Raw genomic sequence first — 24564 nt, 5'->3', positions numbered from 1 at the left:
GAGCTAGCTACTTGTTTTTTCAGGAAATATTCCATTCTTGATTTTAATGCTATAAAAGCAAAATTTGTGATCCTTTTCTGCTTTTAGAAATAAGAGATAAAATGACTTACTCTTTCTTATTACTGTATAATAAGAGGTTGCCACTCTTCCCACCTGCTCTAGCTACCTTGCCTACTGAGACATACTCAGATGCCTGGCTCTGTTGTCAGTCACTTATACAACTAGAGACAGAACCCATAGTGTTGAATGATAACACTTCTTATGTTTCATCCTTGTCCAATTCCTGTCAACTCAGATGTCCAATAGAATTTGTTTAATGAAACTTCATTTTATAACCATAGTTTGGTAGAATATAGGCATATATTAAAAGATACTTGTACTATATATTATCAGTGTTGGTCCAAAATTAAAGATTCTAAAGGTGTTTCTTTAGGTTTTTAGATCCTCTAATGATGTATTTCTAATTGTTGAATTGGAAGGCATTTCAACTAGTGGTACGTCCTAGGAAAATGTTTTGTTTGAGCAATTTACTACTGCTATTTCTTGTTTTTTTAAGTTGTTCTTTTTGCTTCTAATACTCCTTTCCACTCTAAAGTAGGATACATAGCTAAATTTGAATTCCAGGCAAACAACAAGGTATTGGTATGTTGTGTGGGTATCTTGTATTACATGGGCATCTTGAATTTTTATTTGTTAAGTCTGGAAACTCTACACATCTTTAAGGTTATGGTCAGGATGGCATTCACTCTAACATTCATGTTCTTAAGGTGTTTCCACAGAGTGCTATAGTGAAACAAGAACTACATTTAAAGTCAGAACAGCTTTGCAAGTACCTAGCTTTGTGATGGTTACAAAGACATTTCACTTCTTTGGGCTTCTTTTTCTTTCTTCGTAAATATTGAAAGTGGTTCCTATATTCTGTAACTAAATGGTTCTCAATATTTCCCTTCCTGATACATTAATAAACATAAGGGAATGGTAGCCAAAAAGGTTAGTAAACATAGTAAACAGTTATCGTAGATTTCGCTGTACTATTTTTCCCTTTCAATATTGTGAATATTCTTTTAGAAGAAGGTCCCTTAGTCTATCCCATACTGCTGGGGAGGGAAGCTAAGCTCACTTCCTGAACGAGAGGATATTTATGTATGCTGTTTGGATTTCTTCTATAAGGAAGATTTGTGTCTTTTCCCCCATTTATTTATACTGGTATGGACTTACGTATTTATTTTTTCTTTTGGGTTATAAACCAGCACTACATTATTTTGGTGTTCAGCTTTTTTCCACCTGCCATGGAGTTCTTTTAAGTTGGCTCTTGTGTCCCTTAGACATGCCTGCAGCCTTTTGTTTGTTTGTTGTTTTGTTTTGTTCATCACTTCCTTACTTTTTTGGAAACACAGGATGTTCTATCTAGACTCATCTTGTTTTTTCTTTTCCCCAATCCTACAATCAGCTATGTGTTTATTTTGATGCTCAAACTGTCTCAAATTTAGCTAGTGGGGGCCCCTTCAAACTAGCTCCTATGCCTTTTTGCCCCTCCTTATTTTCTGGCTCAAGATGTTTTTAAGCTCATTTCATAGATCCATAGTCATAGCCCTGGACTCAGCTATTTCTCCAAGAAGTCCTGATTTTTTTTTTTTTGGTAGATAACAATATTTATAAAGTCTAAATACTTTTAAGTTCCTCATTTCTACTGTGGTACCAATACTTCTAGGCCTTATTTCAGTAGACAGAAACTCAGAAATAGACTTCTAAAAAATATAATGATCAAAAGGAAAACAAAACAAAACAAAAATACTATCATGAGTTCAGATAAAAATTCCAATTCCATTCCATAGAAGAGTTACTTTTTTTCAGATTGTAAAAATGAAATTATTTTTCTATAGTGAACCAACACTATAGACATTATACCCTGTAGTATAAGATACTTCTCTACATGCAGAATTTACAAATAATAATAGTAAAGAAGCAATACAAAAAAAAAATTAATGTCACCGGACCTTTTGAACTTCAAATTTTTTAAAATATGAAGATACAGAAAACAAAATAGGAATTCTGGGAACTTTCCTTTGGAGTGAGCTGTTTCTAGGATGTTATTCTCCTTTGTCACCACCTCTACCATATTACCCTGTAATTCTAAGCCTACTAAGGGCAGTTTTCATGATATCACCCGGAGAGCTTAATTGAAAGCATAGAAGATTTGTTAGTCAGACTTGCTATCACTGTGGCAAATACCTGAGGAAAACAACTAATGGAAGGAAAGATTTATTTTGCTTTGTGGAGTTAGAGGTTTCAGTCCATCATGGTGGGAAGAGTGTGCAAGAGCAAAGCAGCTCACATCATTCTGGCTAGGACACAGAGAGAAAGGGGCTGCCTGAGCTAGCAAACTTCCTCCTTTTTTCCCTTTTATTCCATCCCCAACCTATGTGTTGTGTTGCCCATATTCAGAGAAGGTCTTCCTCCCCTTAGTTAATCCTCCCTGGAACCACAGATACACCCAGAGGTGTGATTTACTAATCTCATAGGCACTTCTCAATCCAATCAAGTTGATAATCATGATTAACCATGACAAGTCCACTCTGTCAACTTGACACCCCAACACACCTCTCACAACCCATGTGAGCTTGTCCTGCGAAACTAACTGGGGGCAACTGGAGATGCAGAAAGGACAAAAGATAGAAGACAAATATACACAAACCTGGGGTCAGGTGTGCTGGGCACTCAGATGGAGATGCACAACAGCTTCATTACTTCTTTTCTACTTTTCTTTTACTTTGCTTCTTTAAAACCTTACTTCTTTTCTGTTCTTTAAAGCCTTACTTTAAAGTCTCAGTCCTTAGACTTGCACTGTCCCATGTTTCCTCTAATCTCTAAAATAACTCCTAAAGTCTTGGTCCTTAGACTCACAGACACACAACAGAAGCAGCCTCAGCAGCAGCAACCAGCAGTGTCATCAGCAGCAGCCAACCTCGCAAGCAGCCAGCTTCACAAGCAGCCAACCAACCAACCAACGTTCTCCTTCAGTGAGTCTTTTATATACAGTGCAAACAAGGAGGTGGAGCCACAGTTCTCAGGGAGGAGCATGACATCATAACAGGAGGAACCGGTGATTGCTGCTCTCTGAATGTAAACATCTTAGGAAAAGCAGCTATGCTGCATTTTGTCCTCGCCCTCTTCTGCACTGGGGACGTGCCAAACTCATTCTACAGATTATTGAGCATAGCTATGCTTATGTCAAGTTCTCATATGCTTCTCATAATCCACTCCCCCCACACACCTCCTTAAACTATATCTTTTCACCCCTGACTCTTAAAGGGCCCATACCCATTTATAACACAAAGTGCATTCAGCTCATCTCGAAAGTATCCATAGTCTTAATAGTTCTGAAATTGTTCAAAAGTCCAAGTTCAAAGTCTCCTCTGAGATTGACCTGTAAAATCAAAAAGAAAATTATGTACAGTGATACAGAGTAAACATTCCCATTCTAAAAAGGATGGATGGGGGCATAGAAAGAAAGGATTGGACTAAAGCAAGACTGAAACCTAGCAGGGCAAATTAAATTCTGCAGCGCCATATACAGCATCTGAGGCACATGGTGTGAATTGATACCATAGGGCTTAGGCAGGCCTATGGTCTTCCTGGTTGCAGCTCATCTGGATGGCCTCTTTGTTGGGCTGGCTGTACTTGTTGCCTGCAGCTTTCTTCAGCAAATGTTCCACCTTCCTAGAATCTCTAACTTCCTGGGGTCTCCATTACATCTTCAACTTTACCTTCACAGCTTCATAGGTTGCCTTCTCAGGGACTACCTGCAGAAATCTTGACTCTGCCACACATTCTCTGGCCTCCCAGGAGTTCCTTGGAAATTTAATGGAAGCCTCTATGACCCTATAACTCTTGCATTTGCAGGCCTGCAAAACCAGCATCACTTGGACAGCACCAACATCTTCCTTAGGTGGTGGGTGGGGGGCGGGGTGTTGTGTTCCAACCACAGCTGTACAACTGCAGTAGGCTCTTGAGTGTGTAGAGACTGAATGTGGGAAAACATTTCCCTTGGTGGCTCTGCAAACATGGTGCCCTGGAGCTCTCTTCTCTAAGCAAAATCTTTCAAGTGAGTTAAAACTTCGTACCTTGAGCCTGAAATGAGTGGGATCTGGCTAATTCCTGATATTCCCTCAAGGCATCTTTCCTATTGTTCTGATGCAAAGCACTTGGCTTCTCTAGTGACCCTCATCTCTTTAGCAGCCACACTTTTCCATGGTCCCAACTTTATACCTTCTTCCATTTTGGACAAACTGCATGTTTTCAAACTTTTCTGTTCTGCTTTTTTGCTTACAGTTCTCACTGAAAACTTGGCTAAAAGCAGCTGCAGTTATGCCACAGATTGATGCTGGGCTTCCTTGAAATTTCTTCCATCAGATTAAACTCAGCCTCATTCAAAGTCTCTGGGCATGGACAAAAGTAGATAAATTCTTTGCCAGAATGTAACCTGAATCCTCATTCCTATTTGAAACCTCATGAGCCTGGCCTTCACTATCCTCATTCCTGTTGGCATTCTGGTCTTCCAGTGGCCCAGTAAGCTCTACTTAGAGCATTCTAGTGCTTCTCTAGCACACATCTCCAAACTCTTCCAAATTTCTGCCACAAACTAGTTACTAAGGTTTCTGAACCATGTGGTCAGGTAGTCACAGTAACAACCCCATTTCTCTGGTACCAATTTTCTATTTTATTCATACTTTCTGTTGCTACGACAAATACCTGAGAAAAAAATGAGGGTGGAAATATCTGTTTTGGCTCACGGTTTGAGAGGTTTGAGTCAATCATCATGAGGAGTGCATGGTGGAGAAGAGAAGTTCACATGATGGCTGTCAGGAAGCAGAGAGAGAACATCTGCACTCCATAGAGTTTTTTGTTGTTGTTCCCTTGTTCCATATGGGACATTCCTTCCACAATGAGAATTCAGGCTTCCAACAATATCGGTATAGTTTATTTTTTGGTCAGTCCTACAATACCTATAAAATAGTTTCATACTAATATGAAAAATAACCTACTAAGAAGAGATTAATAATTGTTAGCAATCATTTTTCTTTTCTTTTTTTTTTGGTGGTTCTGGAGCTTGAACTTAGGACCTCACTCTTGCCATACAGGCACTCTACCACTTGAGCCACTCTGCCAGCCCTGTTTTGTGTTAAGAATTTTTGAAATAGGGTCATGAGGTCTTGAGAACTCTTTGCTCTGGATGGCTTCAAATCGTAATCCTTCTGATCTCTGCCAACTGAGTCACTAGGATTATAGATATGAGCCACTGGTGCCCAGCTCATTTTTCTCTTTAGATTGGTAATAGATAGTCATAATACTGTTTTCTAAGTTTGCTTGGTTCCCCTTGCCCTGCCTTTGTTGTGGTTATATTAATATATTTGGGTTCATTGGTTTCTGTTCTCATTCCCTTTTAGTGATCTTTTCTGACCGTATCCTTGTTGGTCTTCTTTTCTTTTTTTTTGGTGCCAAACCCACACACTCAGGATGTTAAGCACTTGCTCTCCCAGTGAACTATACCCCCAGCCTGGTTTTGTGTTTTTTAAAATATGTAGAACATTGACATTATTCCAAAAGTCCAAAGTACACAGAAAATATACCCAGAGAAGTATCACACCCTCCCCTTTCTCTTCTACCCTTCACTTCCTGCCCTTATAGGTGACCAAGCACATCTGTACCTGTTTCCTTTTTCTCCTCCTTTTCTATACAAAATATAAATATTTATTCTTTAGCACTTGCTTTTTTCAGTAGTGCTATTTCCTGGAAATCGCTCCAAACAATCCATAGAAATCCTTCTCAGTCTTTTTTATAGTAGCTTAATACTCCATTGCATATATATATACCATAGTTACTTCAACCATTTTCCTGTGTGTGGACATTTAAGTAATTTCCATTATCTTATTAGAGATAGTGCTGCAAGAAACGATTTTCTTTATGTACTTTATGATCTTGGCTATGTATAGTCAGGTAAATGAAAGTGATGGGTAAATGCATATGTAATTTTGATACTGCCAAAATCTGCTCCAAGGGAGTTTGTACCATTTCATATTCCTAGTAGCAATTCAACACAACTTTTGGACCTATACAACTAATAGCTAGAAGATTAAGTGGGTCACGCAGTGACAAGCCACAGGTGTGACTAACCTTGAAGGATCCCGACTTCTTGAGGGCTCCAATAAAGATCCCACCAAACCACTATCTTCCCAGAATGGCTGGAGAGTAACCAGAAAAAAAATTGAGAAATAATCCCATCTCCTAGAGTAATGTAGGTACCAAGAGGAAGACAAAGAACTATTTGGGGAGTATTAATGACAAGTCCTAAAACAACTAACCATGTTTAGAGTGAGCCAAACTTGCATTATTAACAATGCTTAAACTTAGAACTCTTGCAGAAAATCTGGTTGGTCCCTGCCATAAATAGAGACTTGTTAAGTCTCACCTTTCATCCATGGTTTTAAAAATCCCTTTGTTCTCATCATTATTTATACATTAAAACAGGATACTATGTTGCATTCTACCCAAATCTTCTGAAAACAAAAGGAGGGGACTGCTAATCACTTCTTTAGCAAAGAAATTTGCTATATATATTTGAACTTTTTGAAGCCTATGTTTGTAAGTATACAGAGTATAAATATGTGTTCTTTTAGGAAATTACTTTCTTTGTCATGCTTCCTTCAAATGGCCAATCTATATGTTTTTCCTTTTTTCTCTAAAAGTAAGATGCTACTACCAATTTAGGCTGGTGGGGATAGGGAATCAAAGGCCAGTCAGCCTAAATTAGTTTTTAAAAAAATTCAGTTACTGGACATTTTAGGAATATCTTGGACCATTAGAAACTTCTTTATACACCTGCTGTTAGACATAGTCCACAGTAATTCCTTAATACCAGTTTCTGTGCTGTGTTCTTCTGAATGAGAAAACAAGAAACTGCCTGCTTTTAAATTTTCTGTTAGAAAGTGAGGACCTCAACACATTTTCAGTGGCTTACTGCTCTGATTCTGTTCTTGTACTTTTTGTGGCTATTGTTAACTGTAGCTGCCAAAAACTTTCCATTAAATGGGAGGTTATGCATGCAACAAAATTATTGGAATCTTTCTTCCTGATGCTGTAAGAAAATTTACTGGAGCTGGGAATGATGCTTCACATCTGTAATCTCAGCACCCAGGAAGTTGAGGTAGGCAGATCATGAGTTTGAGGCCAGGGCATCTGGGCTACCTATGTGGAGAGACCCTGTCTCACAAAGGGGGGAGGGGAAAAGGAGAAAAAGTGAGAGAGGGAAAGAGATTTATTGGAAATGCTATCTATTTGTGGAAAGCTAGTATTTCCCTGATGCTTGAGATGACATTTTTCTGGTTCTTGAAGTTCTTAAAAGTACCTAATTTATATAATTTTTCCAAATAATCTTATTTTTACTGTAAATTTATCTAGGAAAACTTTATACATAAAATTGTTTGTGAATTTTAATTTAGATCCATTTAGTTTGGCTTGGTTCAACAAATATTTATTCAGAACTGCCAGAAATTATTCTGGGACATACAAAGATAAATAACTACAAACCATTAATTTTATCTGAGATTATGAGTTATTCATTTTTAATTAGGATGCCCCTTAGATAGCAAAATTATTAACCCTTATATTTTCAGTAATTCTACTACATTGGTATTTGCTTTATACATTTATTTGTCAGAATAATTTTTCTTCTTTTTTCCTTCATGAAGGATATTCCCTTATCAGACTTGGGCTACTAATATTTAAGAATTATGACTGCAAATGTAATGCTAGAATCTTTTTAGTTTTGTGACATGGATGAATTTTTTAGTATAATATGTGACTTCAAATCTCAGAAATAAAATTCTTTGCTACCAAAATATACTGTGTATCCTAGGTATCCTAAAACGAATTTCTATGTGTGGAGAAGAGAGAGGACAGTCTCAGGTGGTAGTCTTTATTATTAGAAACCTGTATGTTTTTTTAACTGAACTATTGACATACAAGCAAATGTCATGAGACCCATAAACTTGGAACTCCACCGTCAGCTCTGCTATAATTTGTTAATTGAAAATAATTCTGATGAATTTTCCCTTTACCTTTTGCTTTCCGCCTTTTATTTCTGCCGCTTCCTCTGAAGTCTCCTTCCAAATGGTTTTGGAAACTGGTTCCAGTAAGTTTGCCCAGCTACTTTAATTTGTTCTCTGGAATTGTGATTGTAGAATGGTATTGTTTAGGTCTTACTGGTATAGTCATTTCATATAATTCTGTTAGTCACTGAATAGAGATTGGATTTTAAAATATTTTATCATAGTGTAAAATAGAAAGATCTAGCCAAAGTTTGTATTAGAAGTTTTAAAAATGATTTATTTAAAGAGTGAGTATCCTTTTGCTTATCTTATAATATACACAGACCATCCATAAGTAGATAAAAGAACAAACAATATAAACAACCTAATGGTTGTAGTCTCATTAATTCAGTAGTTTTAGTAAAGGTCGATTTGAATTGCATGTATAAATGTTCGGTATTTTTATCTTTTTGATTGAATCATTTTCTTTTCAGCCTGAGGACACTTTTTGTGTGACAAAAAAAGAAAAACATTCTCTGTGTCCTCACCAGTATTGAACCTAAACTGTATTAAATTCTGGTTTGAATTGAAGGATTGGTATTTTAAGATAAGTCTGGGGGGGTTAAATCATGTCAGAACTGTTTCACACCATAAGTAATAAAAGTATGATTCAGAAATACACCATAAATGTTGACATAGAAAATGTGGCCCTCCTTTTGAATGCCAAATTTCCAAATTTGTTGAAAGAAAAGTAATGTTTTCATTCAGTGAGTTGATAAAGCATATAGCACACTCAAGTATAAAAGGGTCTCACAACTTCATGAACTATAGGTGAACTATCTTGAGAGTTGTACATAACCTCATATTTAGAGTTGTGTGTATCCAAGGATTTAGCATGTCTCTCATAATTGTTATTCTAAACACACACGCACACACACTCTTGTCCAGAAGTGCTACTTGGCAGAAGGGCATAGAACAAATCACACAACTCAGTTCTTGTTCGTGACTCTGAGTTCAGTCTAGTTTTGATTCCACATGACCAAAGAAAAGAAGATAAGGTTCTGGAGCAGTGTTTGCTAAGTGCAGGAAAGGTAGCTTAAGGTTAGAAGATGCCACTGGTTGATTTCTCTTTTCTTTCTTGCCTTTCTGATCTCTCTCCTTTTCCCTCTCTCCTCCTCTTTTCATGGTTGATTTTTAAGCTGTTTCCTAGCAACAACATGTGGGGAAGTTTTCTAAAGATTATGTAAAAATCAGTAATCAAAGAATCCATGAAGCAAATGCAAGTAATTTTCTGAGTATAGGTATCTTTGAGTTGGAGTGTACCATTAAATACAGATGTCTAGCTTGCACGGGTTAATAAGAACAAGCTCCTCAAAATCTTCAGGAGGAAAACATGTACCATGAGTCTTGTCCTTGGATAGCCAATGAGAGACAAGCAGAAATATCTTAGTTAATAATGCCTGTGTTATTCTGAAGGATGTCATTTAAAAGAAATTTAACTTTATCTCCAAATGTTAAATGTTCTTTTTAGTAAATTTAAATTTTTCTATTTTCATTCTCACAAAAGTATTTTCTCACATAATTGTATTTAGTTAGAGAATGTACAGATGATTAGTCTAGGTAGAATTAGAAGGAAATTATTTTTTGTTACCTTTTTTTAAAAATGACCATTAAATATCAGTAACCTATATAATCATAAATTCTGCTAAAATACTTTAGTATGCACCATCACTAAGTCTTCAATACTTTTTTTCTTGGCTTTAGGAAGGCTACTAGCTAATAACAGCTAACCTTTATTGATTGTTTCTGTGTGCATAGCACTTTGTGCCCATCACCTATTTAATCCTCCCATGTTTCTCTGAAGTAGATACTATTACCATCCCCATTTTGCAGATGGGGAAAATGAGAAAAAGAGTTTAAGTAACTTGTCCAAGATCACAAAGCTAATAATGGCAGAACCGGGATCTGAACCCAGGTAATCTGACTTAAGAGTTTGTCCTCTTGACCACTTCTCCAGCATGTCTCGTTTTTAGAGAGCTGTCTGAAAAACTTGTATCCAGCCATACCAAGCAATCTTTGGAAATTAAAGGTCTCTTGTGTTTTTCTGAGGGGAGAGCAGAAACAACTCTTTATTTGCTCTCTTACTGGTTAGCAAAACTTGGGTTGGGAGAGTTTTTTCAGTTTCAAAGTTGTTAACATTTCAAAATCTCAACTTTCAAACAATAAGATGGAATATCTTGGGGCTATGATTAGAGTTTCTCAAAGTGATGTTTCTGTCTCCAAATTTGTTTTACCTGCATCCCCACCCCATTTTGATAACTCTTGTCATTCTTTCTGCCCAAATGATGCTTTTGCTTTACCCATGTAAAGACCTTCAGTCTTTCTGTATAACAACTTTCAGTCCAACTCTAAAGGAGATGAATTTTAATCTACAAATGAACAGATGATGTGGATACAAAGTGTTTATATCTGTTTTATGATGCTCTTTAAGTATATGAGCTAAATCATGTAAATTTATAATAAAATATATTAAGTATTTATGTTTTTAACTTTAGCAATATGTAGAATTATTTAGAAAAGAAGGATATTGGTGAGAATTTTTCATTTCTCTTGGTTTATGTTTTCTTATTGATACATAAGTCTACAATTCTTGATTTCCTTCCTGTGTGTTGCTTAGTACTTAACGTCTCTCTCATTCTCCACTCTCACTTTCTGTAGGCTCGTTATAGGAAAGAGCAAACATTGCTTAAGCAACTGCCTTGCATTCCACTCGTAGAAAATCTGTTGAAGGATGGCACAGATGGCTGTGCCTTAGCTGCCCTTATCCACTTCTACTGCCCTGCTGTTGTCAGATTAGAGGGTAAGTAAGTATTCCAGTGACATTTTCTCAACTATAGATAATGGCAACAAAAATTTAAGAGAACAGTGTTTAATAAATTGTGAAAGCTATTTTAGAAACAGCAGTTAAGTGTAATTCTGAGGAAGATAGTTTCTATGTAATGACTACTATATTTGAAAATGTATGTTTGTTAAACAGAGTCTACATAGTTGTGTGTTTATGCTAAGTCACTAATTATAACATGAGTATGAAATGTTCATCAAATTAACCCACAGTTTTCACCTTGCCTTTTTTCTATCTGAAGACATTTGTTTGAAAGAAACCATGTCTTTGGCCGATAGCCTGTATAATCTGCAGCTAATTCAGGAATTTTGCCAAGAATACTTGAACCAGTGTTGCCATTTCACCCTGGAAGACATGCTCTATGCTGCTTCATCCATAAAGGTAAAGTACATTACTCTCTTTGCCCTTTCTTTGTTAGAAAGTTTGTTTTAAAAAATACAAAATAAATAATCTTGTATTATATATGTAAATTGTATTATATATAGTTACATTAAGCTTATAGATTAACTATCAGTGAAAAGCATTTGAAAAAAATTTTTTTTCTTTTTTATTGAATACATTATTAGCTACAAATTTCTCTTATAATGCAAAGTTGAAGTCATGAACAGATTGTCGTAGTGTTAGCAAAATAGAGCACAACCCCTATACAACTAATGTATGCTAAAAGATGAGTTTTTGAAAAAAATAGTGCATAAACCATCAAATATTTCTAGACTGTAGGTAGATGCTAACAAAAAGTAATATGCTTCCTTTAAAAGTAATGAAGCAAGCCAAGCATGGTGGCACACAGCTATAATTTCAGCAGTCAGGAGGCAGGCTGGAGGATCTCAAGTTAAGAGACCAATCTGGGCTACATAAGGAAACACTCTTCTACCCCCACCCCAAAAAAAAAAAAAGCTGGGAGGGGGCTCAAGTGGTAGTCCCCTGCCTTGCAGTTCCAATGCCCTGAGTTCAAATCCCAGTACTACCAAAAAAATAATGGAGCTTTTTTTCCTTGAAGAATTTTTAATTAAGCAATCAGTTGAAAACTAAGATCATGCCATTATGCATATAAGTAATATATAGTTGTATAAAATGCTGTAGTATCCATGCATATTTTTATATGTATAATGAGTCTGTGAGCCTGAAATTGAAATTTTCACTTATTTTTTTATTCACTTATTTGCTTATTTTCACTAGGTCAAGTGTAATTTTTCTTTAGTTAATTTGTCACCTTTATTGTCATTTGAAAATTAGTGTTTCCTTTAAATTTCATTTAAATTAGTATCATTTCCTTAGTTGCAAGTAGAATATATTTTACTCACATTGGTGTTAAAGACAACAATCACAAGTGGATCCCTGTTATTATAATCACTAACATATTTACACAAATTGATGGGCTTCACTGCAATGTTTGCATATTTGTATCTTGTGCTTTGATCATGGCCACATTCCCTTTTGCCTGTTCTTCCTCTGTCCAGGTAGTTGCTCTTCAACTTTCAGGTCTTTCTGTGTCTGACTTATTTAGCTTTACATGATGTCCTCCGGTTCTACCCATGTTCCTGTAAATGACATGATTCCATTCTTCCTGGCCTTTGTTTTTGTCTTAGCAATCCTGGAAATTCAACCAAAAGCCTTGCACATGCTAGGCAAGCCCTCTACCACTGAGTTACATACTCAGCAATTTCATTCTTCTTTATGACTTCAGTAATAACTCATTGTGTATCTATACCATAATTTCTTTATCCATTCGTCTGTTGATGGCACCTAGGCTGATTCCATAACTTGACTGTTGTGAATAATGCAATAAGCATGGGCATGGTGTTGTCTCCTTTGCATGCTGAGTTCAGTTCCTTTGGATACATATCCAGGAGTGCTATATCTGGATATATATATAGTTCTATTTCTAGTTTTTTGAAGAACCTCCTTACTGTTTTCTATGGTGGTACTAATTTACATTTCCACTAATAATGTATAAGAGTTCCTATTTCTCTAGGTCCTTCCCAGCATGTGTTATTTTTGGGTTTTTGATAATAGCCATTCTGACTGGGGTGAAATAGTATCTCAATGCATTTTTGATTTGCACTTCCCTGTATTGAGCATTTTTTCATATATTTATTAGCTGTTTGTACTTCTTTTGAGAAGTCTCTGTTCATATTATTTGCCCATTTTTATTGGATTATTTGTGCTGCTCTCTGAAGGATGTCATTGGGATTTTTATGGGGATGGCACTGAATCTATAGATCACTTTCAGTGATATAGACATTTTCACAATATCAGTTCTGTTGATCAGGAACATGAGGTCTTTCCATCTTTCAGTGTTGTCTTCTATTTCCTTCTTCAGTGTTTTGTAATTTTCCTTGTAGAGATAATTTTGTCTTTTTAGGTTTATTCCTAGATACTTTATATTGTTTTAAAGCTTTTGTGAATGGGATTGCTTTCCTGATTTCTTTCTCAGTAAGTTCACTATTACTTTATAGAAAAAGCTACTGATTTTTATTTGTATTCTGCCACTTTGCTGAATCTGTTTGTCAGTTCTGAGAGTCTTTTGGTAGAGTCTAGGATTTTCTAATTATAGAATCATATCATCAGCAAACAAAGATAATTTGAATTCCTCCTTTCTATTTGTATTCTTTTTCTTGTTTGATTGCTCTGGCTAAAGTTTCTAGTACCCTTGTCTTGTTATTGGTCTTGTAGGAAATACTTTCAGTTTTTCCCCATTCAGTGTGATACTGCCTAGTTTGTCATATACATATATAGAGACTTTATTGTGTTAAAGTATGTCATATATATATATATATATATATAGAGAGAGAGAGAGAGAGAGAGAGAGAGAGAGAGAGAGACTTTATTGTGTTAAAGTATGATCCTTCTGAACCTAGTTTCTTCTGGACATTTATCATAAAGGGATGTTGAATTTTATTAAAGGCTTTTTCAGCATCTATTGAGATTATTGTGTATCTTTAATTCTATTTTTGTGTATTGTGTTACATTTTTTTGATTTGTATATATTAAACTATCCTTGCCTGTCTGGAATGAAGCCAACTTGATCATGATATGTCATCTTTAATATGCTGTTGAATTTGATTTGTAAGCATTTTATTGAGAGTGTTACATCTATATTCATCAGGGTTACTGGTCTAGTTTTCTTTCTTTCCTCTTTTTTTATTTTTTTCTTTGTTGTTGTTGTTGTTATTGTTGTATCTTTACCAGGTTTTGGAAGCAGGGAAAGTCTGGCTTCATAGAATGAATTTGGAAGGGTTTCTTCTCTTTCTGTTCTGTGGAATAGTTAGGAAAACATTAGTTTTTCTTCAAAGTCTGCTAAAATTTAGCAGTGAATCCATCCAGACATGCCTATTTCCAGCAGAACCCTTTCTGAGCTCCAAGGTAAAAAGCAGCTTATTGATCCAAAATGTCATGTGGTAAAACAATACTTTGTTTTTCCAGTGGCCCACAGCTGTAACATTCTTTCCTATTGCTTATATTCCTACCGAAAGTTTGCTACTTCTACTGAAAGGCTTTAGGAATAAATGATCTGATAATAGATTTAATTTAAAAGTTTGACTTTATATCAGTACTAATCAGAGTTCCAATGCCACCCTTAATTGACATTGTTAATCAGCCCTCTCAGTGTACTAGTGCCTTTTGCTTTAAATTCTTACTCACTGCTATCAACTTCTTTTTCCTTTGCTCATTTCAGAATTAACAAAGGGCAGAAGTAGTAGAACCAATAATAAAAGCATCTCTGAAATAAGCACTACTCCTAGTGATCCAAAAGAGTATCTACTCCCTACTAACATCAAAAGAAAATCTTTGATTAATTTTTAAGATTTACACTTTGCCTTTTCTTATCAAATTGGAAGTTAGGCAACATTATTTCCATATATATCTTGCTAATCATTTTCCTGGGACTTGCTATTAAAAATATAAATATTACTGTAATCTCAAAGGAAAAATTATTTTACTAAATACATTGAAACATGAGAGTTATATTTAAGTTGGTGTACCTTGGACTTTCAATAAATGTTACATAGTCCTGATACTTAGATCAAATATAAATACACTTTATTAAAAACTGGTATATAAAAATAGATAATTATCTACAGAAGAGGCTTTGGTCACTTTCTATATTGTTTACTAAATTATTGGAACCACAGCTTTAAATTCAGTAGGCTATTTTAGACTATAAACCACTGAGAGGTTCCTTTGTTCATGATGCTGGGCACCTCCTTTTCACTTTAACTTTCATAACAGATGTTTCTGAAGGCACAGTAAGTGAGCACTGCTTTCCCCTATAGTAAAATATAATCTGGTATGGTCATTTTAGAGGACAGTTTGACATTAATCAGATTTAATAATTTATCACAGAGAACTATAGTCCCTGAATTAATACAGAGCACTGCAAACAAACAATAACAACAACAAAAAATCCACAGAAGGCATGTATAAAGATTGTTCGTGGTAGTGAAAAGTTGGAAATGTTCCCTTTTTTTTTTTGGCTTAAACAATAGAAATTTTTTGTTTAACAGCACCAGAAGTTAGAAGTGGAAAGTCAAGGTTTGGCAGGGTTGAGTCCTTCTGAGGGCTGTGAGAGAAGGATGTGTTCTAGGACATGCTCCCTGGTGTATAGCTGACTGCCTTCTTCCTGTGATGATGCATCCATCTTAGGAGCATAAGTTAAGATGTGTTTTGTAATATAATTGAGCTATTTAAAGGAAGGAGGGAGAGGTATTTATACTGACAAAGCTCTCCAAGACATTAAGTGAAGAAAGCAGCAATTTATGTAGTTTAGAAATCTTTTTTTTTTTTTTTTTTTTTTCAGTGCTGGGGATTGAACTCAGGACCACTAAGTCACCTGCCAGCCCTCAAATGAAAACATGTACACATGTAGTAGACCCTCTGAATCTGCAGAGAACTACAGATTAAAAGTATTCAGAAAAAAGTTACATTTATACTGAACATGTACAGGCTTTTTCGTCATTATTCCCTAAACAGTTCAGTATAATAATTGTTTATATAGCATTTACATCATATTAGGTATTATAAAATCTAGTGGAGGCAGAGGTAGGACGTGCATAGGTTACATGCAAATACTATACCATTTTACATAAGGGACTTGAACATCCACCGACTTTGGTATCCATGGAGGGTTGTGGAACTGACCCCTCTGGTGGATACTGATGGAACATTGTATGTAAATGACAGAAAAAGGTTTGTAGAAGATACACACAAAACAACAATGATTTCTTTTGAGTGTAGTATTAGGATATGGGGGAAGGTGTGTCTATCCTATATTATCATATTCTGTATTGTTTATTCTGTGTAAATATGTAGCCATAGTATATTTTCCTTAATGTAAAGAAGAAAAGAAGATTTTAAATTAAATTAATGTGTTATCATTCCTGGAATATAGTGAAAGATGACTGTCATTAGTCATCATAATTTCATGAGCTTTACTGCCATCTAATGTTCATACAGTACAATTACATTGTTAGGACAGTTACCAAGGTCCTTGAAATATTCCTTTCCTATCAACAGATAATTTTTGAACACTTAAGCAGTGTTCTTCCAAAAGATAATCAGCTTTCAGTTAACTATACCAGTAGAGTGGAACGCTACACCAACACTTCCAAAGTAATTATGCCCTTTGGCTTTAGAAAGTATACTATAAAGATAAGAAAAAATGAGTCACAGTAAGCTTACTACCCAGGTGTGTTCACTTTTTTTGTTGCTGTGATAAATACCTGAGAAAAGCAACTTAAAGGAGGAATGATTTATTTTGCTCACAGTTTTACAGGATTGGTCCATGGTCAGCTGACTCTAGTGTTTGTAGACTGGTAGTGAGCCAGAGCATCGTGACAGAAGGGGACGGTGGAACAGTGCTGCTCACTGATGGCAGACAGGGATCAAAGAGAGTGCCTGCGCTAGAGGGCTTTCTCCTCCTCCTGTTATGCTCTGGGTTGCCAGCCTATTGGATGGTACCACCCACATCGAGGGTGGGTCTTCCCCCTTTCTCTGGAAACATCTTCTCAGACACACCCAAAAAGCTGTGCTTTACTAATCTCAATCCAATGAAGTTGATAATCAAGATGAACCCTCCAACCCAGGGATACCCCTATCAATTTTTGGATGTTTTGCTGGCTGGTCTTTTTGTTATACATAGATTCATTCATTTATACATTTATTCAATAAATATTATCTGCTGTGTTCTGGGTACTGTTTAAACAACTGAACATAGAATGAGAAGCACAAGCTTTGTCTTTCTAGGCCTCGTGTCTAGTGGGTAAGAAGAGAAATGGGGGAGAATATGGTGTTGTATAAAACTGCATAGATTTGAGGAAAGGAAAAAAAAGCAATCAAGTAGCTTATAAGAGGCTAACCTCTGAAACTATTAAGCAATGTATTTCTATTGTTTAAGCCAAAAAAAAAAAAAGGCAATGGAAAAGGGAAGAGTGAGAGTTGCATTTTGACAAGTTTGTTCTTAAGTTGAAAATAAAAACTATCGTGTTCCAAACAAGAGACAAAAGGTTTGAATCATAGCTGTTATGATGAAGACAGAAATGGATTAATTTCAGAAATCTTTTGAATGCAGAATCTACAGGCTTTGGTGACAAGTTAGATAGAGGGAGGGAGAGAGAAGGAAGGCTTATAAATTTCTGGTTTGCGCACTGGAATGATGGTGCTTTTCAATGAGATAGGACCGGAATAAGATCAGATTTATAGAGAAGATCACTATTTCAATTTTGGACATTTAGTGCCTTTGAGATAGTGAAAAGAAAATGCCCTGTAGGCTATTTTATATGCAGGTGTGGTCAGTATATTTGAGAGTCATTTCAAAGAGGGGAGAGAGCAAGAATATCAAATGCCTATGAGAGGGCAAATAAGATGAAAAATCTGTTTGATTTAGCATGTAAGTCACTGGTGACTTGAACATGTAGGTTTTGGAGAAATAATGTGGTTCAGTGCCAGACTGGAATGGATCAAGCAGTAGGAAGGGATGGAATGAAGAGTGTTAGTATAGGCCTGCTCTTTAAGAAGTATGTCAGACAATAAGAAGGTGGGGTGAATAGAAATGGGAAAATGATTAAAGTTTCCTTTTGTTGGTTAATGGGAGATATTTGAACATGTAGGAAAGATTCAGTTAAGAGGCAGGACAAATACACAGGAGAAAGAAATACAAAGAGTGTGAGGTTCCTGAGAAGGCAAGCAGGGATGAGATCCACTGTGGTCTGGTGAGTTGCAAACATTACCATGTTTTAAAGAAAGTCACAACTTTAATGGCTTCTTCAAATAGGTGTTTATATATAAGCATTTGAATATTCTAGAAATTTACGGTGAAAACAAATACTAAGAGTAAAGTAGGAAATCTACCAAAATCTGTTTACCGTGTACTATCCTTCATGACACACCAGCCTGTTACAGTTAACCACTGACACAGCAAGTCCTCTTAAATATCTGATCATCTCAGAGGTAATAACTCATAATTCCTCTCACTACCTGCTTCTCCCAGTCTTCTCCATTTTATTAAATGGTAGTATAAGTTGTTGAAAACAAAAACCTAAGAGTCACCCTTGATTCTTCTCTTTCATTTCTTCCTATATACACCAAGCCTTTTGGAACTATCAGATGAGAAATGAATATTTATAAGTTGCCAGGTTAAATACGTGAACTAAAATCAAGAGAGTATATGAAACCTAAGGGAGAATGTAGCACCTTGGGGAATATTCAAATTCAGCAGATAGGAAGAAGAAGGCAAGACATTTTAATGTCAAATAAGACCATACTCATCAAATCCTAATAAGTTTGGTGGTAACTATTTTATTAGAGCCAAATACACAAAGTTTAAAAGACACGATATTTTAAGTAGTTAGAAACACAGATTTTGTACAGTGCTATTTTTTGAAATTTGCCAAATACTAAAATTAAAATAATTATTCATGTATACAGCTTTAATGATATATGCCTTTTAAAATACACACTTAAGCCAGATGTGGTGGTACATACCTATAATCCCAGCATTTAGGAGACTGAAGCAGGAGGATCTCGAGTTCATGGGCAGCTGGGGATACATAGCAAGACTCTGTCTCAAAAAACCAAAAATAAAAATATCTAAGCTTATAGTAGAAACATGCTTTTGAGGACTCTCAGTTTTAAGAGAGTTACAAATTGTGTCTTCAAGTATAAATGATAAAAAGTTGTTGACTTATCCTTACCAATAACTTTGCAAAACTGAGTGGGTGTGTTTTTTTTTTTAATTAATGTATTGGGGGTGCATTGTAACCTAATGAATCTGCTAAATTATACAATCAATATTTTTGTACATTTCAAAGTTATTTTAGCCATAACAATCTGGAATTTTGATGTCATTTAGTACCTGATTTACTGGTGTTTTGTTTTGTGTTTTGAGACAGGGCATTGATCTATAGCCCAAGTTGGCCTAGAACTTGTAGCCCTCTTGGTTCTGCATCCCAAGTGCTGGAATTATAGGCATGCACCACCATGCCTAACCCTGAATTGCTGAGCATGTAGATAAAATGTTTTTAATTACATGCCTAGATATTTTTCAGAGAAATTGAAATTGAGTAGAGCTTAATTTTTTTAAAATGATAACTGTTCTTCAGAATATCAAACAGCTGGATATCTGCTTAAGTTGTTTGTATTCACTTTGGAAGAAAATTGCTTTACATGTTATCTCAAAAGTTCTGTACAGCTAGAGACATTAATGTCTGCTAGATTAAATCACCATTATGGAACTACACAGCAAATCACAAAAGAGATTTTGAATATTTATAATTTTTACCCACAAAAGCTAACATTTTATTCCAATTTTAATGGACTACAGTAGGTATTCTCTAAAAGTGAATGAATGGTATTTATACCTGTGTTTGAATAGATAAAAACAGTATAATTCTATTCATCATTAATGTTACGTCAGGTTTTACCTAGTTTAGGGTTTCTTTTAATTTTCCTCACTTTTCTTCTGCAGAGTAATTATTTGGTGTTCATGGCGGAACTCTTCTGGTGGTTTGAAGTGGTGAAACCATCATTTGTCCAGCCCCGTACTGTTCATCCACATGGAGGTAATCAGTCCTTTCACGTTTTCATGTAGAAAAATGGGAAGTTCACATAACCTCACCTGGTAAATTTTTTAGAAGGAAGCCTGTTGTTTTAGATTTCAGCTGTTAGCCTTGATAGATTGTAAGTACTGTGATATTAAAGCCACCGATCATAAGAAACATGATCAATATGGTTAAGAGAGAAGTAAAGAAAAGGCATGAATGGCTCTGAATTTGAAGTCTTATGATCTGGAACTTTTAGCTTCAAATGTGTGCCATTTACTTCTCTTTGCATCTTTTACTCCTATCCCTAGCTTTTATTTCCTATTTCAGTCTTTTTTTTTTTTTTTTTTAAGAACATTGTGTTATCCAGAATCCTCTCACATTATGACTTGGCCTTAACCTACAACTTGAATTTATTATTAAACCATAAGATTTGCATATATATTTTTAACCCAGTAGGCATCGATATTATTACAATATTATGATGTATTGGTTATATATAATAAGAACAAACTAATACAAAATAAGGAAGGTACTGCAAAGATCCCTAGGAATAAGAATAAAATTCTGCCAGGTACTGGTGGCTCACACCTATAATCCTAGCTACTCAGGAGGCAGAGGTCAGGAGGCTATGGTTCAAAGCTAGCCCAGGAAAATAGTTCACAAGACCATATCTTGAAAATACCCATCACAGAAAAGGTCTGGTGGAGTGGCTCAAGGTGAAAGCTCTGAGTTCAAGCCCCAGTTCCACATACACACACACACAAAAAAAAAGGCAGAAATCAGGAGGATCAAGGTTCAAAGACAGCCTGGGCAAATAGTTCTCAATCCTATCTCAAAAATACCCAACACAAAACAGGACTGGTGGACTGGCTTAAGTGGTACAGCAACCTACCTAGCAAGCATGAGGCTCTGAGTTCAAACCCTAGTACTCCCAATAAAAAACCAAAAAAAAAGTAAGGATTCTTCCTGAAACTTCTCTAAAGCAAAATTTAACATAGCAAAATAAATTTTTATTGGATTTCATTATAAAACCAGAGGTTTATTTCTACAGGGAAAATTATTCTAAATTATAAGTTTAGACCCTCCTAAATGACCTTTCTTAGAGCAAAAATTATGGGACTACTTCTTTTCTGCTACTAGTGGTTCCCCCAATCCAACAGAAAACATGATTACTGTTTTGTGTAACTACTCAGTAACTCTTCTTGGCTCTAAATTTTTCTAATCACTCTCATTGCCTCCGCCTCCCAAAAAAGTAAAAAAAGGAAAGAGACAAGAAAGGAAAAATACTAGCCAAGGGGAAGGCACATCATTATTGTGGATATAATGGGCTTACTTGAGGCAACCCACTGCATTTCTGGCAGAATTCTGTGAAATATGCCAATGAGTATTTGGTCTTAGTGTCTCTAGGCTATTTAAAGCAGATTCTGAATACTGAGCCACTAAATAACCAGGAAAACTTTTTAAAAGATTAATAGCCTTCACTAAGGCCATTAAGGAAGATCACATACCTTTATTAATTTTTATAACCAATATTTGTACAATTTTTACATGAATTTTCATGTGTATTGCTTTTTGTGATTACATCTATGAAGCCCACTACTCAAAATACAACAGCTGTTACATTAAATGTCAAAATCAAAAGTAAACTGTTTTCCCCCAGAATTACTTACAAAAATGTAGCTGCTCTGGTAGGTTTAATTATTTTCCAGTGAAATCCTGTGTACCTTTAATTGATTACAAATACCAGCTGTTGCACAGAAAGCAAAGATGGCCATATGTATCTGAAATTCTATGAAAACTTTCACAAAATAAAGCACTCAAATTTATCTTTATTTTAAATACCCACATTTTATGGTAACCCCTTTCCAGTTAGCTTCAGCCAAGTAAATTTTTAAATGTCAGAGTACATCAAGAAGAATTTAAAGAAAATTTGACCCTTTGAAAATTATTTAAGAAGAAAACTTGCTAGGTATAATGAAACACACCTGTAACCCCAACCTTTTGAGAGGTTGAATCAGAAGGATCATTGGTTCAAGGCCAGCTTGGGTTACATAGTGAGACCCTGGTGCACCCTCACCTCCTTCCCCCCACCCCTGAAAAAAAAAAAAAAGAGAAAAGGAGGAGCAACCTTACGTAAGAAGAAACTATTTAAAAAGAAAACAGGGCTGGGTGTGTGCAAGGCCCTGGGTTTGATCCCCAGCACTATGAAAAAAGTGAAGCAAAGGCTGTGTATATTCTGATTTCTCTGCGCATTTTAAATAGAGATAAAATTTCAAGAATTTATTTGTGGCCCAGAATTCCTGAAATAATATTAGAAATCTGCTGAACATGTAATTTTGAGGTTTTCTCTTTTATTCTAGCGGAACCTGTGAAAGATATGCCATCAATTCCTGTCTTGAATGCTGCCAAAAGAAACCTCTTGGATCATTCATCCAGCTCTGACTACACTTCAAGGTAGATTCCACAATGACTTCACTTATTTCCATTCTATCTACTAATGCAATTAAACAATTGTTTAATTTAATGTAACAATTGTTACATTTTTAGTTGGATTTTAGATTATAATTCACTTACTTATTAAAGCCTTTAAAATTTACACTGAAATGAATGTTTCATAAGTAGGTTTTTAATGAATAACACCAAAAAGTAAAATAGATTCTAAGGTCCAAAAAATACTCAAAATCAAACTTTTGCTAAATAACTTATTATAATTGATAATTTTCTAATATATAGCTGAGAACTATCAAACAGGTGGCTCTTAAGCCTTTTAGGGAAACTTTTAAGTTATATTTGTATTTTTAATTTTTTTTGTGATACTTTTTTTTCAGTTACTTAGGACCTCAAACTTGCTAGGCACCCACTCTTATCACTTAAGCCTTGCTGCCAGCTCTTTTTCTTTATTTTTGAGATAGGGTCTTGCTTTATGCTGACGCCAGCCTGGACTGTGATTCTCCTATTTATGCTTCCCTGCATAGCTGGGAATGACAGGTACACACCACTGTGCCCAACCATTGGTTGAGATGGGGTATCACAAACTTTTTACCTGGGCTGGCCTCAAACTGCAGTCCTCCTCATCTCTGCTCCCTAAGTAGCTAGGATCACAGGCTTAAGCCACTACACCTGGCCTAATTTTTTTTAATGATTTTTAAAAAAATCTTTGAAGTAGTTTTTCCTACTGTTCTGTTTTCTATTTACTGTAAATATTGAGAGATAGCCATAGGGTAATTGTAATATTGAATCTTTAATGGTATAAGCCTTAAGATCAGGAACTAAACTGAGAGCAAAGTAAAAATGTCCTGCTGTTTAATATCAGGATAACTCTGCTACTCAGCCAAGTATATGGTAAGGTTATTAGTTTGTTTGAAGATGTTTTCAGTAGATATGGTAAACAGGTTTTCTTTTGTATTTATTAGAATCTGAAATTTATATTGACTTTAGACTCCCTAGTCTACCTGATATTTGTGTTTAAAACTGATGCTTTGTGGGTTTTTAGAAATTCAAGCAGATCTATTAAAAATACATTTTAAAATTTTGAGCAAAAAGTTCAAAGTAATTTCTGTATGGATTCTTGGCTATTAAAAACATTAAGATTTATTCTGAAGCGCCATCCACTCACATTAAACGTAGGCTAATGAATGTGAAAGCCAAGGCTTACTGAACTCTTGTAATGCTCTTACTTCCTTTGTAGGACTTCTACCATCTATTCCATCTACCTATTCCATAACTGTCTCTGCAGTTTAGTATAAAAGAGTTAAAATATTGCTGATCTAGGAGCTTCTTTGTATTTTTTCCCCATGGGAAACTTTCTCTAAATATTATGTCCTTGTTGGCTACATAATGACGTTTCTTTCCTTGAAAATTTAGAAAATGCTCAGTATTTGAGGTCATCACTCTCACACTATTAAATCTTTAAATTCTACTTTAAGTGGCTGAAGTGGTAGAGCACATGCCTAGCAAGCATGAGGCCCTGAGTTCAAAGAAAAAAAGTGAGACTTTTGAGAGTAGATTATTCCATAATTATGATTTCTAGGAACCTGATAGAGCAATCTTCCACATTTTTGACCCTAGAAAATGTTTTGATTTAGATTCATTTGGTGGACTTTTTTTTTTATCTTGGACACCTGAGTGGCTACTTTTTCCCAGCAGAAACCCTTTTTTATAACCCAGTATTTAAATCCTTTTCCTTGAAGAGTTAACTGTGTGACATTCTAGGCTCCTAGTCATCCTCTCACTTCTAACTGTCCACATGCTCCCTTGTTTTTCTCTAGCATTGTAGAAGTCTTGAGGAGGGATTTATTCAATAATTTCTGCTACTCTTAGAAATAATGTAGTCACATGTACAAGTGTTATTGTACCTAAACAAAGAACAAAAGACAGGCAGAGCAAAACACATTGCCAGCAGGTACTCCACAACTGGCTCCCTGCTTACTCAAGACTTACACAATATCAGAATACTCTGTGCACATGTGAAAGTGAAGCTTTTACATCACTTGAACCATTTGGGGAAGAAGAAAAGAGTAAATATATTCAGAAT

General features: G+C 35.4%; 1 protein-coding gene across 2 annotated transcripts in view; it reads left to right on the top strand.

Annotated features, from left to right (window-relative positions):
* Camsap2 (calmodulin regulated spectrin associated protein family member 2) overlaps positions 1-24564 on the top strand; it is a 103204-nt gene that overhangs the window by 63580 nt on the left and 15060 nt on the right. Inside the window, exons 5-9 of one of the 2 annotated variants that reach the window (XM_074048682.1) lie at positions 8159-8191; positions 10806-10947; positions 11231-11370; positions 19955-20048; positions 22391-22484. In XM_074048682.1, coding sequence (XP_073904783.1) covers positions 8159-8191; positions 10806-10947; positions 11231-11370; positions 19955-20048; positions 22391-22484 — 503 coding nt within the window. The remainder of the gene's footprint in view (positions 1-8158; positions 8192-10805; positions 10948-11230; positions 11371-19954; positions 20049-22390; positions 22485-24564) is intronic. The other variant, XM_020172624.2, reaches the window with a different exon arrangement.

The sequence above is a fragment of the Castor canadensis genome, chromosome 11 (assembly GCF_047511655.1).
Source record: "Castor canadensis chromosome 11, mCasCan1.hap1v2, whole genome shotgun sequence".
NCBI lineage: Eukaryota > Metazoa > Chordata > Mammalia > Rodentia > Castoridae > Castor > Castor canadensis.
This window is presented reverse-complemented; position numbering and strand designations above follow the sequence as displayed.